Below are 16,457 nucleotides of genomic sequence, written 5' to 3'. Positions count from 1 at the left end.
GTACCACTGTATTATCTGTCTATCTAACTAACTATCTGAACATGGAACTCTTAGTAATTATAGACCACACATATGTTTTATTTTCAACCTGATAAATCACATAGCTGCATTCTTTATTTCTTTATTGACAATTGTGACAACTAATCTCTTTTTTTAAAAAACCTCAATAAAAATATTTGGAAAAAGTAGAGTTTAGACTAATCCATCAACTCAACACTGCATACTATATATACTGACACTAAGAACCCAACTTCCCATTTCATTAACTCAGGTCTTTTTGTTTTGTTTTTTAAAATGCAAATGAAGCTCATGCATCATGTGAATGCAAGTGAACAGTCATTTCAAGCTCTGAATAAGCATCCCTAGTAAATGGCTACTGATTCAGGGCAACTGAATCAAAGCAAATTCTTAAAGAATAATTCTGGGGGAGAGTGGGTGTGGCTGATAGAGAAAGACACTGAGTTAGGTGACACTCTCTTCCTTAGGCGGATATGGCTCAGGTATGGTATGTCTATAGATAGTTAATAAAATTAAAATCCTGGCTTCTGGGAGAGAGGCATGGTGATTCAGAGATCATTCTGCTAGCTCTGGCTGACAGAAGATAATTACTTGGTGATAGATAATAGCCAGACAGATAGTCTGGCTTTATTAATCACTCTGGAGATACAGTGATCAAAGAAAGTTAACCTCAAGACATCTGGATCAAAGCAGTTTTTCTATGCCTTGCAGCTCAGATGGGAGCTGGCAGGCAGAGAACACCATCATCCCCAAACTCTACACATTCAATTGAAAACAGAATTGCACCCTCTTTCTAAAACCCTTTAAAACATGTTTGGGACAAGGGAAGTGTAATGAGAGATCCCTCCTCCATCTGCTGGGGAAAATCTACAATCTGAAAATCTTTGAATACAACTTTCTGTTTCTGGAAAAACTGAAAGGAAATTAACTGTTTAAGTGTCTAAAGCAAAGTGGAAAGCTTGATCTGAGGTGGAAAAGAAAGATTAAAACAAGACTATAGAGATTCCGGTATCTCTCCCCCCCCCCCCCCGGCACTAAAGAACTCAAGAAAATGAAAGTAGAGTAATTATCATTAGCTGTGAGAAAATGATTTTGTTTTGAGATACCAGTCAGAGAAGCCCAAGATTGTAGTTTTGCAGGATATATTTAGGTGGACTGAATGGCCATTAATAACCAGAAACATTAAAAGCATTCAATAGGGCTCAACCAGTGATTGTTGGTTTTGTTCAGCCAATTGATGGCTGAACATTTAACAATGATCAGCTCAATATTTGATGAAGGAAATGAGCCAGATGATGAAGGAAAAAAGAAGCTAGAGGAATATAAGGTAGAAAATGGATATGAGAAATATGCAGAGGCCACAGAACAAATTGATGAAAAGTTGGCAGAACTGGATCAATAAATAATCAAATGGATACTCGTGTGGAAAAGGAAATGACCTCCATACAAGGATTTTTGGGGAAAGTAAAAGATAAAAGTCACAAATGATTTGGAGAATTATTTGGATATGGTGTTGATGGAGTGGAGAGGGGGGAAAGCTTTGGGACTTCAGTCCTGGTATTTTTTTAGTTTTGGCTGAGAGAAAGTACTCTGCATAGAATTTGGAGCAAATTCAGAGAATGTTGTGATAACAGCTATGCTACTACCTCTGGAAAAAGATTTGAAACAAATTAAGTGGAAGGCTCTTGAGGAGAAGATTGGGATACCACCATAAATACAACAAGAAATGGAATACAACAGGAAATGCAGAACATATGGATCTGGACATGAACAAGAGGATATATGAGGAACAAAAGTGGAATATTGGCCCCATGTGTGATCACAGTGGAGTCTTTAATATGGAAATGGATGAAAAAAATTATTGTTATTCAATATGAAGTAATTGTGGTGGGAATTAATAGAGGCAAAATTAAAAGAAAAAAATATGGTTAGCATTTATTAATAATAATTAGGAAATATCTTGGACTTTTCATGGGAAAAGGAAACAAATGATTCTGAGACACCTTAACTTAAAAGAAATACTATTTAGCGCAAAGTGAAGATGGATGTTTGCATGGACTGAAAGTTTTAAATAGTCATATTTTATTCTATTATGTAAACGGCAGGTGGAAAATCAGAAGTTCTTCTGTATTATTATTTTTTTTGCTAATGTTTCTTTTATTTTCCTTTCTTATTTTATCTCTCTTTTTCTCTTTCCTCTCTTTATTTCTATTGTTCCTTTCTTTTCTCCTGGTTTTCTTCTTTCTAATTTTTCAGAGCTGTAATTTTACTGTATTGTGGAAAAATCTTATTAGAATTAAAATCTTTCAAGAGAAGATGAATTCTGCCTAAAATAGTCCCCAGCATAGTAGCAGAAACAAACTGGTCCAGTGACAGGCAAGATTCGAGTCTCTCAGCCACAGGATCTCTTCAAATGCCCTTTGCTCATACAGCATAGGGTTCAGTAGGATCCATTGCAAAACATCACAGAGACTGAGGGCACGCAAGAAGGGATCTCCCAGAATGCCTTGCTTTTCTGGGAAAACACACACAATGCCAGCTCTCCACCACACTTTGCTATATAAAGGGGTACAAGTCATAACCAACAGAATTAATCTGAGCCTTGAGAAGCAAATGGAGATGAAATATGAAGTGGGAAACAGCATCACTCTTTCCCCAGCTCCATGTACTTTTCTTCTTTGAAAAGTTAACCACCCTCACCATTTCATGACCAAGAGGAGGGGTCCCTCTGTCGATATGTGGGCACCATTGTGTGAGAAGCTAAGGTCACTAGTAAGCACACCTGGTACAACCGTCAACAACGGCCCATTTCATTTCACCTGTAGAAGGGAAAGAAAAGCAGGGGACCAGCAGGCAAACAGAGAGGAAGGAGAGCAAACGGTGTACCTGGGATCGAAGCAGACGGTGCCACGGATGCCACAGGCATTGGTGGTACAGAAACGCCACCAAAGGAGCTGTAGCTCACGCCGTTGGAAGCCCCAACACTGGCAGGAGGTTGGATGCCGGAGCCAGCACCCCCAGGAGAGCTCTGTTCTGGGAGACTGGGGGAGTTTTCCCAAGCTTTGCGGGCTGATTCCATCTGCAAGGGCAGAGAGGACAAGACTGAGAACAACCCAAGACATTTCAGGTGCAAAGCGGGTGCATAGCCACTGAACCCCACAGCCCTTCTAAAAACAAGAAAGAAAATGTTCCCCAGGGAGCCATAGCCAGAGTTTGCAACTAGGAAAAGAATGGGGGGGGGTCTTGTTCATGAGATGTGAAAGCTTCGTGAAACAGCAGGTGCTCTGCATTCAGAAGATCCTGAGTTGTTTCTGACTAAGTTCTACTCAGATCCACTGAAATAAATGGGCCTAAGATAGTAACTTCTCTCAGTTCCAACAGGTCTACTCAGGAGCAAGATTAACACTATTACGATTGATCCGGGGCATGGCTTAGGAAGACCATGCTTAAGACCCAATAGCTGCCACCAGTCAGTGTAGACCAGTGATGGTCAAACTTGGCCCTCCAGCTGTTTTTGGACTACAACTCCCATCATCCCTAGGCTAACAGGACCAGTGGTCAGTGATGATGGAAATTGTAGTCCCAAAACAGCTGGAGGGCCAAGTTTAGCCATCACTGGTGTAGACAATGCTGAGGTAGACGGACCAATGGTCTAACTCAATATAAGGCAGCTTCCTGTGCTGAAGCCCACACCACCTCCCCCAGAGTAATACTGGAAGTCGCTTTCTTGAATTCCAACTTTCATTAAAATACACACACCTTTCCTTATAGATCAAAGGGAAAGTAGGTAAGAGCCCTGATGGATCAGAGCCAAGACCCATTATGTCTAGCATCCAGATCCCACAACGACCAATCAGATGCCTCCGAGGAGCTTACAAGCACAACTGTACTTGCCCCACTGGTCTTTCCCCTGCAACTGGTATTCAGAAGAAGAAGAAGAGTTTGGATTTGTTATCCCGCCTTTCACTCCCCTTCAGGAGTCTCAAAGCGGCTAACATTCTCCTTTCCTTTCCTCCCCCACAACTAACACTCTGTGAGGTGAGTGGGGCTGAGAGACTTCAAAGAAGTGTGACTGGCCCAAGGTCACCCAGCAGCTGCATGTGAAGGAGCAGAGACGCGAACCCGGTTCCCCAGATTACGAGACTACCGCTCTTAACCACTACACCACACTGGCTCTCAGAAGCTGACCTCACCTCCAATACTGGACGAACTACACTGCCACTGCCACTACTGACAGCCTAATTCTCCTTCATAAACTTCCCTCCCCCACCCCTGTTTTAAACCCATCTAAAGTGGGGAACCATCACTAGATCTCTCAAGGGATGTGAATTCCATAGTTTAACTAAGTGCTCCCGAGGTCCGTAGGCTTAGAAAAAAATCCTCCGCCCTTGCTGGATGTGAAAGGCTGTTGTTTCTTTCTAAGCTGCCCCTGAGGCAAGTACCCTTAACTGCCCCACTCCTGTTAAACCCAATGTTTACTTTAAGAGTGAGGTCAGTCGTGGGGAAAGACATGGGATTCAGGCCGATGCACCGTGGAAGGTGGTGGTCTCTTCGGAGCACAGGGAGGGTTTGTGTGAGCCCAGCCTGCAGAGACACAAACACAAAGACAACAGGGTTTGTTTTTATTCTGGAGAAACTGCATACCAATCTTCTTATTTAAGAAAGAAGTCAGGGCTGACAAAAGCTTCATTAGAGATATAAAATACAATCAGCATAAAGAAACAAAACAAAAAAATCCCATGATACTCTAATTAAAAAAATAAGACTTGAGCTCTACAATCACTAAAGGACTGGAGAGAATAATTAAGAGGTTTAGTTAGTGCCAAAAGATTGCAAAATAGATGCTGGGAGGGCCTCTTTGGGGATGACGTTCCAAAAGGAGGGTCCTGTAGTTCAAAAAGACCCCTCTTTCGTCATCATCCATCTCCAATGGCAGCAGGAGGAGGATCTGAAGAAGGGCATCAGCAGATGATCTTCCCAGCTAGGCAGGTTGATAGGCAGACTGGAAGCCAATAGGAAGGAATGCAAAAGGCAGGTCTACTTACATTGCTGGCCAGGGCGTCCTGAAGCTTTGTGACTGAGTTAGCTGTGGTACTGGAAGCCGGTCCAGGGGGTAGGCTGAAGTCCGAATCCTGCAAAGAGGCAATTTCTACATAACCCTGTACTCAACTTTTTAGTGCAGAACTTACAGTCCTTTTATAGTTGCTGAACTCCCATCAGGTTCCCAGGCAGCATGGCCAAGGATCAGGGGATAATTGGAAATGTAGTCCAGCGACATCTGGAATGCTGTGGTTCCCCAGCCCAATCTAAATGCAACCCCCCCCCCCAAGGTGAGGCTATGTGAAGGACAGGGAAGGAATGACACAGGGGGCAGCTGGCTTGATACTTTAATGGTCAGGATTAACAGGGGACAGGGTTAGCCCCCTAACCTAGCAGAGCCTCCAGTGCCTCCTTTAACTTTTCCCCATAGAAATGAAGGGTTGAAAGAAGTAGGGAAATTAGCTCCTATGACTGGGAAAGGGGTAGGGGAGTGAGAATGAGATTTGGGCCCGTATTGAAACTTAGGCCCCACCTGCAATATACATTTAAAGCACTGGGATACCACTTAAGCTGTCATGGCTTCCCCCAGAGAATCCTGGGATGTGTAGTCTGTTGAGTGTTGTTAGGAGATGCCTTATTCACCTTACAGATACGGTCTGCCTGAGACCTGTTGCCATTGTAGGCAAAATGCCCTAATGCCTCCCCCTGAAGTCTGCGTCCCCACTCTGCCCCTGCTCCCGCTACTACCATCAGTAGCCCCATCACCAGTATCTTTACCTCTGGCAACACCCACACTGCTGCCACAATGCAGCAGCAGCAGTGAGGATATAGAGGGGGCAGTAGTTAGGGCATTGTTGTTGTGTTAGTGGCACAGGAAGCCCCAGAGTAGCTGCGTAGGCAGCGGCGCAACAATGGGGGATGGATCCACTGCTTGAGGCAAATGGTTTCACCTCATCTCATGCACAAACTACCCCTACTCACAGAGTTCCCTGGAAAGAGGATTTGACTATTAAACCACCCTGGGAATGGCAGCTCTGTGGTGGGAATAGGGGCATCCTAACAATTCTGGTCACCCTTAACAAGCTACACCTCTGGGGGAAGCCATGACTGTTTAAAGTGGCATCATACTGCTTTAAATGCATGTCATGACTGTGGCCTAAGAGAGCACACACACACACACCTGCCCAAACAGATGCTAACACCCAAGAAGGTTGGTAGGGATGAAGGCAGTACTTCAGTTATTTGGGGCCTAAGCCCACAAAACCATAACAGGCGGAAAAAGAAGCAGCAAAAGCAATCCTTACTTTAGGGTTTACTCCAAATTCAATGGGAGGCACAGGAAGGACCGAATCCACGTGGATCTCCACCCCATTGACTGGGGGGACGCTGCCTTCAAGGCGTTCCGCTCCTTCAGAACCTTTCCGGTTTTTCAGGGAGCGCTCATTGCCAATTGGGCCCGGCTTGTGGTCCTTACTCTGACCCAGGCTTTGCTCTGAATCCTTAGCAGGGAAACAAGAGAGGCTCTGATTTAAAGGGAGGAAGGAAGTTCAGCTCCCAGCATCTCCAGGTCAGGCTCAGAATGTCCCCTGCCTTAAACCCAGGAGAGCCACTGCCAACCAATGTTGACAACACTGAGCTAGAAGACTTCCAGCCCAATCAAGCCCAGTTTCCAGAACGTGCCTGACAAAACCAGACCACCCTTGACTTCCAGCAGCTGGATCCAGATGCTAGACAGCACATCTGGTGCCAGTGGCAGTTAAGCTAGGTTACCTTTTTATCTGACTGCTTTGGCGCTTGCTCTTTCTGGCAGTCACTTTTGGGGTCCACCAGGCCACCTCCACTCATCTCTTCAGGCTTGAGAGTGCCATATGGAGAGCTGCGCTGGGAAGAAGTGGCGGAGGATTCCCGCGACTCAGCGCTCAGGTCAATGCCACTATCCCCCTGGCTGCCTTTAAATCCCTGCTGCGCAAAGCGTGGAAAGTGTTAAAACCCCTCCCAGCAATACCACTACAAGTCGTAAGAAACATGAGGCCACCGCCAAAATTAACGCCTCTTTGTCAAAGTCATACACATATCCACAGTGTACAACAGCGGTTGCTCTTCGTGCTCAATTCCTGACCACACCAGCTCAGCCTCTATTACACTAGGCATCCCCACCTCTTTACACACCTACATTTCATTGGATGGCAGGACTGGACACCCGCCCTCCCTTCCACTCTTTACAGAGGAGAGGCTTGGGTGCACTTACCTCGGTGGAGCTGGATTCGTTACTGGTAAAGGCATTGACAGGTTTGCTCCAGGAATCCGTGCCAGATGACTGAACCGAGAGTGCTGTGGCAAGAGCAGATAAATGGGAGTTAAGATGCTTCAGAGAGGCCTCCCGGGCTGCTTCTCATGTTACATATGTCGCCTTTTCCCAAACATGCATGTTGGGGAAGCAGAATAAAACTCAAATAGTAAGGGGAAATGCTATCCTCTGGCTTTTAATTTTATGGCATGGATGGGCTTCAGCAGTTTGGATTTGGTTTTACCTGATACCTTTTGTGCATGGGAACGTAAGAAGCTGGCTTATATCGATTCAGACTATTGGTCCATCTGGTTCAGTGCTGCCTACACTGACTACGAGCATCTCTGCAGGATTTCAAGCAGGGCTTTCTTTCATCCCTACCTGGAGATGCCATGGGAGACAGAACCTGGGACCTTCTGCGTGGAAAGCAGATGCTCTACCACTGAGCTATGGCCCTACCTCCATCTTATGTTTTGAGGAGTTTTCTTTTGAGTTTCGTTCATAGATGAAGGGGTGGCTGCATTCCCTTAGCAGTAATCTGCCAGGCGCTGGGTATACTAGTGTTTGGCAGGCTCACAGCCAAAAGTGAGGATCACCCCTTTCCGTCTCTTTCTACCATCCCCATTTCTCTCTCCCTACCCTGCTCTATTTCAGAGATTTCCTGGGATCTGATGCATTTCCAGAAAATCTAGAGAGGGTAGTGTTGTTTACAGGGTTTGCTGGAAATGGAGTAACTCACAAGTGCCTCCAGACGGGGATGGTGAATCTCAGGTCTGGGGCCAAATGCAGCCTTCTCTATCTGGCCCTTGGGACTCTTCCCAGGCCACGTGCCTGAGCATTCCTACTTCATATCCTCCTTGTGCGTTTCTCCCTGCCTGGACCGTGTCCTTGAACTCTGGCAATGCCTCTTGCTTGCCAGGATGGAGGACAGAGGGAGGGTGTGTGTGTGCGTGTGAGAGTGAGAGAGAGCGTGTGTGCATGTGTACAAACTGGCCTACTGTACAAAAGCAAAATTTGCATTCACTGCTCCACCCACACCTTTGCATCTGACCATGCCAACTACTGGCACATCCAGGAAGAGAATGTGGCCCCCACCCCACCCTGACCCAGACAAACCTGACTCACCTGGACTGTTGGTCTCCCAGATCTCTGTGCCCAGGCTGTTTCCAGAAACCGAAACATCTCCTTGCTCAAGGCACATGCTGCTCTGTTTCTTGGCAAAGCGAGGTGGGATACGAGACTGAAGGACGCGGCCCTTGGCTGGAGCCTGTGGGAAAAACGAGGGAAGCCCAAGGGCGTCAGGACTCCTGGGAAACACTGGAAGGCTTTGAGCCAGAGACAGAATCTCAAGGAAACATTGGTTTTTGTCTGGCCAAAGTGTGAACCTCTTTCTTCCAACTCAAGGGGGTGGTGAAGAGAGGCAGTTGTGCAGAGACCCTAATCTGCAACAGCATCATAATGGGGCAGGAAGCAAGAAACAGTGGTGGGCTAGATCCGTTAGAACACCGGCAAGTAGTGGCATCAGAGAAGTCAAATCTACAGCACAATCTTCAAGCAAGACAGGAGCCTGACACAGATTTGGGAACAGCACCCACTGTAAAAGTGGCAGCAGGACCTTGGAAGGGCTGCATGGAACACCCCGGAGGACCACACACGGTTGCCCCTTTTTTCCTATAAAGTCTCCAGGTTGGGATGAGGATTTGCCTGGGAAAGAACAGGATCAGCTTTGTCCAGCTTTTGCTCCAAGATTGGTGGTGGCGGCAAAGTTGTCCTTGCCTGTCATTTCTGATGGTTTAGAAAATGAGTTGCCAATGAAGTGCCCAAAGGATCCAGAGTGCCTACCAGTAAGTACCTCCTATGGCACCTGAGAAAGGTCTCAGTAACTACTCCCTCAAATGTCCGCAGTGTACAACCAGAGGCTGTTTGCTCTTCCTCCTCAGTTCCTCTCTGCACCAGTGCAGCCTCTCATGCACTGGGAAACCCCGTCCTCTCTTTAATATGCCTTCATTTCATTGTATGGCAGGATTAGACACATTGTTCCAGCCACTTTGTTCCTAGTGCCCATGGCACTCTCTCACAATTCCAAATGTGCCTACTGGCCCCCAAAAGAGTTTGGTTTACAACAGATGAAGGGAACCTTTGGCCCTCCAGATGTTGCTGAGCTGCACTTCCCATCACCCTTGGCCACTGGCCACACTTGCTGGAGCTGATGAGAGCTGTAGTTCTGCAAAATGCCTGGAAGGCAAAAGTTGTTCCCACACACCCCTGGTTTAGAATGTATAATGCCAGGATATGAAACCCAAACCCTGGTTTGTTAAGACAGCTGCCTTTACATGTGGCATGTGTGGGTGTGCTAAAAATGTATACCTAGGTTCAGGGGGCACTCCTGCCCCCAGCTGCTCACCTGGGCTGCTTGCTCTTTTTTCCGTCGCTCCTCCTCCAGCAACCTCCGCTGCTTCTTTGTCAGGACTTCGATGAAGCCTTCGCTCCCAATCGGTCCGACTTCCGTCTCTTCAGCAGGGCCTGAAAGCCGTCCGTCCATGATACCATCTGAGAGTCAGTTTAAAGACAACTTCAGCTTATTTCCAACTTTGCTCTGGTTCTCACTAGACTAAGAACTTGACATTGGGGCTGCGGTTTCATCCAAAACATTCAATGCTCAAAACCTTTTAAGGTTCAAAGCGCAGCAGGTGTACGGCATGGCAGACCAAGCTCTGCTGTTATTCTAACCATCAACATCCACCCCCCAAAGGGCTCCTGCTCTAAAGTGGCAAGCAAGTAGTATCTTTAGACTGGGCAAGCAAATGGACACTCCTCCAAGAGGGTTGGGTCTGAGCTGTTTTTGCTGGTGCTCATGTCTTTGTGTCCAGACAGGAGGCAGTGCTAGCTTGAAGCCCAAAGCATCTTCAGGCGCTTCCCCTGCAGCCAGACTTGCTGGCAAGAGACTGGAAGGCCGCGGTGACAAAGGGGACAAGATAGAAGCACCAGGAAGCATCTGGGTGGGTCCTCATTCTGATATTCTCTCCGGGTCCAGATGTGGCCCAACCCAGCTCACTCGGTCCCATCCCAGGATCACTGGACACCAATTCTTTGAACTCCTCCTACCACTCATCCTGGTCTGGACAGCCATTCCAGGATGTCTCTCTTTAGAAGAAGCTTCACAACCTGCCTTTAAGCTGCAGGAGCCAAGATGGCTTACAATATAAGATGAAAACACATTTGCCACAAAAACCACAACAATACCACACGTTTGGGGGGGGGGGGAACCAAAGCAGCAGCAAACCAATTGCAGCAGCAGGGTTAATGTTAAAACAATCCCAAACCCTTGCAAAACTACATACAGTGGTACCTCTAGTTGCGAACGGGATCCGTTCTGGAGCCCCATTCGCAACATGAGCAGAACGCAACCCACGTCTGTGCGTCGCCGCTTCTGCGCATGCGTGTAACGTCATTTTGAGCATCTGCGCATGCGGCAAAACCTGGAAGTAACCCTTTCCGGTGCTTCCAGGTCGCCGCGGGACACAATCTGAAAAGATTTTACCTGAAGCAAACTTAACAAGAGGTATGACTGTATCGACCATTCATTTAAGGGCTACATGACAGCAAGCCATACAAACTTCCTGAGGAAGGGCACACCTACAGAAAAGGCCCTGTGCCATGACTCACCCAACCATTTCTAGGCATGGAGAGATAATTCATTTGGTCCACATCTTGAAGTGAACTGATCTAATGCACTGGTCCTGTTCCAGACAGGAACAGAGCTGTCTATCAGATTATGCACTTCTCTGAATCTTTGACAAATCAGAAACCACTGCATCTTCTCTCCATAGACACCATCAGGTGGTTTGGAACAATCACCTGAAGATGTGTCCAAATGCACAGAAAGCAGACAGACGATTCCCCAAGCTGTGTATCAAAAGCTCATCCTCTATTGCAGCAGTTCTCAACCTGTGGGTCCCCAGATGTTGTTGGACTACAACTCCCATCATCCCTGAGCTCTGGCCTTGTTAGCTAGGGATGATGTGAGTTGTAGTCCAACAACATCTGGGGCCCCACAGGTTGAGAAAGGCTGCTCTATTGGATTAAGTGAACAGGACTTACTTCCGTAGCTCAGCTCAAACTGAGAAATGGCCTCTCCCTTCTCTCCCATCTGCTGGGTTCCAGACTTGGGCTCCCTCTCTGGATTCTTTCCCAGCCCTTCGGTGCTGTTCAGGTTAGCATGGGAGCCGTAAACGGAATGGCTGCTCTCAGGACTGCTGGGGTCAAGCCCCCCACTGTTGTCGGGAGATCTAGAAGAGAAAGCGAAAGAGCACTAGCTTCAGGGAATATCGTTTCATGCAAGGATGGGAAAACCTCTTGCCTGGGGGCCTGAATGTGACCCTCCAGGCCTCTCTTTCTGGCTCTTGGAACTTGCCAAGCCACACCCCCTCATGCCAGGCCTCACTGGTCCTGCTTCACATCCTAAGTATTTTTTTAGCCTGGCCGGACTGTGTTCTTGTCTGGATGGAGGATAGGTAAGAGAAGTGTGTGCACAAGTATGTGCAGAAAACAGAAAGGTAAAAGCTTTTTTCTTGGTTGCTCTGTTTGTGCCTCAGGCTCCACCCATCACTGGCATGTGGCCCTTGGAAGATTACTCAACAGGGAATGTGGCTCTTGGGCTACAAAAGATGACTGGCAGTGACTCTTTGGTTTGAGACAGGGGGCATTCCCAGTCCTAGCTGGAGATTATGCCGGAGACTGAACCTGGGATCTTCTACATGCAAAGCAGGTGCTCTACCACTGAGCCATGGCTTTTGCCCACAATGTGACAAGCAAAGAAGTTGAATTTAACTGCAGTGCAGCAATCCGGGCACATCCTTACATGCAAAGTCAGCTTATGCTACACAAGCCCACCACTGCCACCATTATAGGTACCCATTCTCCATTTGTAAGAAATAAATATTCTACTGTGGCAGCACCTACACACTGGAACTCCCTGCTTATAGATAGCAAGCAGGTGCCTTCACTGTACTCTTTTGGGCACCTGCTAAAAACATTTTAATTTAGACAATCCAATCCAGATGTTTAGAAACCTGGAGTGGGCTTTAATCTGTTTTGAGCCTATTGTTACTTTATTTTAACACTTTGAAAGTCTCAAACTATTAATAATTCTCTTATTGATAATTTTATAATTTTTTCTTTTTCGTGAACCACTTTGAGTGTGTTTTTTCTACAACTGGGTGGTGTACAGTAAACTTATACAGTAGCAGCTTTGTGCAGGTGGAGGAATAATAATTGAACGGGTAGGGGGAAACCCACCATTCCCGCTCTCCATTTATTTATTTCCCCACCCAGTGTGTTTTCCTCACTTCTCAAACTTTGGAAAGGCAGTGCAAGAGTTCTGGCGACATCCCTTGTGCCTCCTTCCCAAAGCCCAGCATGTTGCTTCCCAGGGTGTCTAAGGTCACAGGAGCTCCCAAAGCCCTCATGCGACTTTCCCAGTCCCTGGTAAGCAGTCCTGCCTTGTGGGGGTGGGGAAGGGGCAGTTCTGGGGGGCGCAATTTTGGCTCTGCACATGGGACTCTCAGAACTGAACCGTCACGTAAGTGGAAGGCCCACCACATCAATTTTACAAAACGAATAAAGCAAAATCTTTGTTTATTAAGCAGAAGATCTGATTGCACAACTACAGCCATTACTTTGGGAGGTGGGAGGACATTAAAGCTGTGAGGCTTACCTTTTTGTTTTTATCTGTGCCCCATTCATCTGCTGGCTTTCGTAGCAGGAGGCTGCTCCATTCCCACCAGCTCTCACAGCTTTCTCCCCAAACCCAGTCGAATCAGCTTTCCGGCTCTGCCGATCCACTAAGGGTCTCTGGCTGGAGAAGCTTCTTTTGGCCAGCTCCCTCTTCTCCCCCATGCCGCTGCTGGAGAGATTGCCGTCCAGCTGGGCTTCGCCCTCCGAGATGGCACTGCCACTGCGCCTCTCCCGCCTCTCGCTGAAGTCGCTGCTCTCAGAGGCCGTCTCCCATTCCTCATTGGCATGGTCAGAGGAGTTCTGGTAGGGCAGCTCGGGAGACCTCCTGGTAGCGGCACCACCCCGATCCATCATGGTCAGCTTGGCTCTCCCTGGCCACTGGCAAGCTAGGAGGTTGGTTCCGCTGTCTTCCGGGTTCCAGTGCCCCATGGACTCACGTTCCTGCCTCAAGCGCCTGAACCGGGGAGGCTTGTCCTGACGAGGTGGACGCCGGCGGCGGAAAGGCCGATTCTCAGCATTCTCGGGATCACCCCCGTAATCCTCCTGGAAGTAGTGCCTCTTGTCTAATGGATCCTCCTCATTGGCCCGCCGGGTGAAGGAGTCTGGGTGCTTATATGAGTCTTGGCTATAGTCCCTCTCAGACAGGCGCCTGGCCCCAAAGGTGTCCAAAGGTGTGCCATGGCCGTACTCCTGCCACGTGTTCCCCCCGTTCCGGCCCTGCCACTGGGAAGGCTCCTTGGAAGCAAAGCCTCTTCGCCCATACCCAGAATTGCTAAGTCTCGGGGGTAGCGAGCGCCCGAAAGCTCGTGGGGCCTTCGCTCTGGCATCCAGGGTGCCTTGGTCATCCGAATAGATCTTGTTGGACCGCCAGGAGTCGCGGAAGTCTCCCTTCTTGAGGTCGCTCTCCTCCTTTTCCGCAAGGGAGCCCTCATTGCTGTTTTCAGAGCCCCGCTGGCGGCGGCGCTTGGGCAGCTCCTCGTACTCTGAACCTTCGCTGTGGGTCTCGCTGGCAATCCTGCGCCTGAGCTTCCCTCGTGGGAACTCTTCTGGCTGGTTGAATTCCCTCAGGGGCCGCCCTCTGCTGCTTCGCTGAGCACTGCAGACGCCAGTGCTGTTGCTGCTGTAGGCACCCCGGCTACTGATGTTGCCACTGCCACAGCCCACAGCATTGCCACGGCCTCGGAAGGTGAACTCCCGGAAGCCACGACCACGTCCCTGTCCCCTTCCGCCAAAGGCTTGTTCCTCGTCAATAAATATCCAGTTGTTTCTTTTGGTGGGGGGCACGTCGCTGGACTCCCTCGACTGAGGCTTGGCCTCCCAGACTTTCCCATTTTTCTCCTCCTCCTCCTCTTCCTCCTCTGCCTGCTCTTCCCCCTCCTCCTCCTTCTCCTCCTCGCATGGTTTCTCGGCTTCTTGGACCACTGTCCGAGAGGGGTACTTCTCGTCCAGCAAGTGGAAGCGGGCAGAATGGAGCAAGGCAGCAGAATCGTGGTCATCCTCCTCCTCCTCCTCCTGCGCCTTGTGACCTGGGGCCTTCTCCTTTGGTGGGGGAGGGGCGGCCTCTTCCCCATCTGCTTTCACCTTTTCCAGCTCTTTCTCCTTCTCTTCGACTTTGAGAGCCTTCAGGACTGGCTTCTTAATTGGGCCAGATCTTCGAGCCCTCCCCGTCTGCTCCTGCTGTTGCTGCTGTTGCTGCTGTTGCTGCTGCTGCTGGCTGCTGGCATTTCGGCTCTCAGACGGCCACCCTGCCTTGGCAGTTGCCTGCTTGCTGGCAGGCCCGTCTTTCTTCCATGCCTCAGCGCCAAAGGACTGCTCATCTCGGCAGGCCTCTTCATTTGCAGAAGCCGTCCCATCCGAGGATTTCTGATAGTGGCCGGTATCCCAGCCGTTGTACTCTGGCTTCTTATCACTGTGGGCCAAGCCGGCTTCCAAGGAGGAGCTCCTCAGGTTGGTGTGGTGAGGGTCAGCAGTGCTAACGGAAGGGGCACACTCTTGATGTGGGAAGAGACGGTCTTGGCTCAGCCTTTGGGAGGAGCCGACACAGCTGTCAAAATTGGCTTGGGGCTTCTTGTCGAAGATGTTTAAGTAATCTTCTCTGGACTCCTCAAACAGGTCACGTGAGGGGTTGATGCTGGTGCTCTGCGATGAGTAGGAGCTGTTGTTCCTGAAAAAGGAAAACGTCGCCCACAAAAAAAAAAAATCAGTCAACAACTTGTGATGGCTTTAAAAGACAATTAGACAGGTTCATGGAGGATATGGCTATCAGTGGCTACTAGCCACGACGGCTATGTACCACCTCCCCTGCTGGAGAGGATACACCATTTCCCCTGGAATCACTAGTGGGCTCAGGTCCTGCTTGTGGGCTTCCCATGAGAGCACCTGGTTGGCCAGCTGTGAGAAGGTTGTTGGACTAGGTGGGCCTTTCATCTGATGCAGCAGGGCTTTCCTTAGGTTCTTAGCCTTTCAATATTCATATTCCTCCTCCATCTCTCTCTCTGCATCCAAGATGCAGCGGTGGCCACCAACTTGGATGGTTTTAAAAGAGGCTCAGACAAGCTCATAAAAGAGAAGGCAATCAATGGCTACTAGCCATGAGGGCTATGTTATGCCTCCGAGTATCAGTTGGAGCATCTGGTTAGCCGCTGTAAGAACAGGATGCTGGCTTTTGCTAGAGTTCTGTTTCAGCAAAAGCAAAGCGCTGTGGACTTGCATCCGCAGTTGGTCCAGATTTAATATTGGAAAGCTCCCAAGACCATTACCTGCCACTCTCACTCACTGCAATGAACACTTATGATTTCAGGGGGTTGGGCCAGATGACCCTTGGAGTCCCCATTCCAACTCTACAATTCTATCATTAATATGCTGTAATTTTTGCTTTTCTTCTTGCCCTCTAGGCACTGGGCACTTCGCAAAAGTGGAGTGCCTAGTTACTGGCAGAGCGCAGAGCGCAAGGGAGTGCTGTGGCATAGGCAGGTGGTGGAGGACTCAAATCCAGAGGCAATTTAGCGAAAGAGCTTATTTTTTAAATAAAAAAACATGTTTATTATTGGGGAAATCTGGATCATTCAGAATTCAAAAATATAAATGTCCCTACAGACTCCTTCTCATAATTTCTCAGTGCTGGATAAAAACGTTTCCCTTTCCTCAGGCAGTTTGAAAAGTCTGGAATGTCATTGCTTTGGGAAGCTTGCGGCCTGATCCAAGCAAGGTAGTTTAGAACAGGAGCACTGCCACCGTGCCAATGACTTACAAACAATCCCAGGTTCAGACCCCAGCATGCTAATCAGTGCAGACAGTACTGAGTTAGGTGGACCAATGGATCTGACTCGGGATAAGGGAGTATTCTAGGTTTTAGGGGAAGGGCTGTAACTCAGTG

General features: G+C 48.4%; 1 protein-coding gene across 13 annotated transcripts in view; it reads right to left on the bottom strand.

The window, feature by feature from the left end:
- Positions 1-16,457, bottom strand: part of PRRC2B (proline rich coiled-coil 2B) — a gene marked incomplete at its 3' end in the record, with an annotated part of 67,611 nt that overhangs the window by 17,707 nt on the left and 33,447 nt on the right. For 11 of the 13 annotated variants that reach the window (XM_079962516.1, XM_079962508.1, XM_079962505.1 and 8 more), the window contains exons 16-25: positions 13,062-15,245; positions 11,447-11,634; positions 9,750-9,895; positions 8,471-8,612; positions 7,307-7,389; positions 6,829-7,020; positions 6,363-6,557; positions 5,064-5,150; positions 4,498-4,602; positions 2,905-3,097 (exon numbers count right to left, since the gene is read on the bottom strand). In XM_079962516.1, the coding sequence (XP_079818642.1) occupies positions 2,905-3,097; positions 4,498-4,602; positions 5,064-5,150; positions 6,363-6,557; positions 6,829-7,020; positions 7,307-7,389; positions 8,471-8,612; positions 9,750-9,895; positions 11,447-11,634; positions 13,062-15,245 (3,515 nt within the window). The remainder of the gene's footprint in view (positions 1-2,904; positions 3,098-4,497; positions 4,603-5,063; positions 5,151-6,362; positions 6,558-6,828; positions 7,021-7,306; positions 7,390-8,470; positions 8,613-9,749; positions 9,896-11,446; positions 11,635-13,061; positions 15,246-16,457) is intronic. The other 2 variants (XM_079962510.1, XM_079962509.1) reach the window with 1 other exon arrangement.

This window comes from Podarcis cretensis (assembly GCF_951804945.1).
Source record: "Podarcis cretensis genome assembly, chromosome: Z".
Lineage (NCBI taxonomy): Eukaryota > Metazoa > Chordata > Lepidosauria > Squamata > Lacertidae > Podarcis > Podarcis cretensis.
This window is presented reverse-complemented; position numbering and strand designations above follow the sequence as displayed.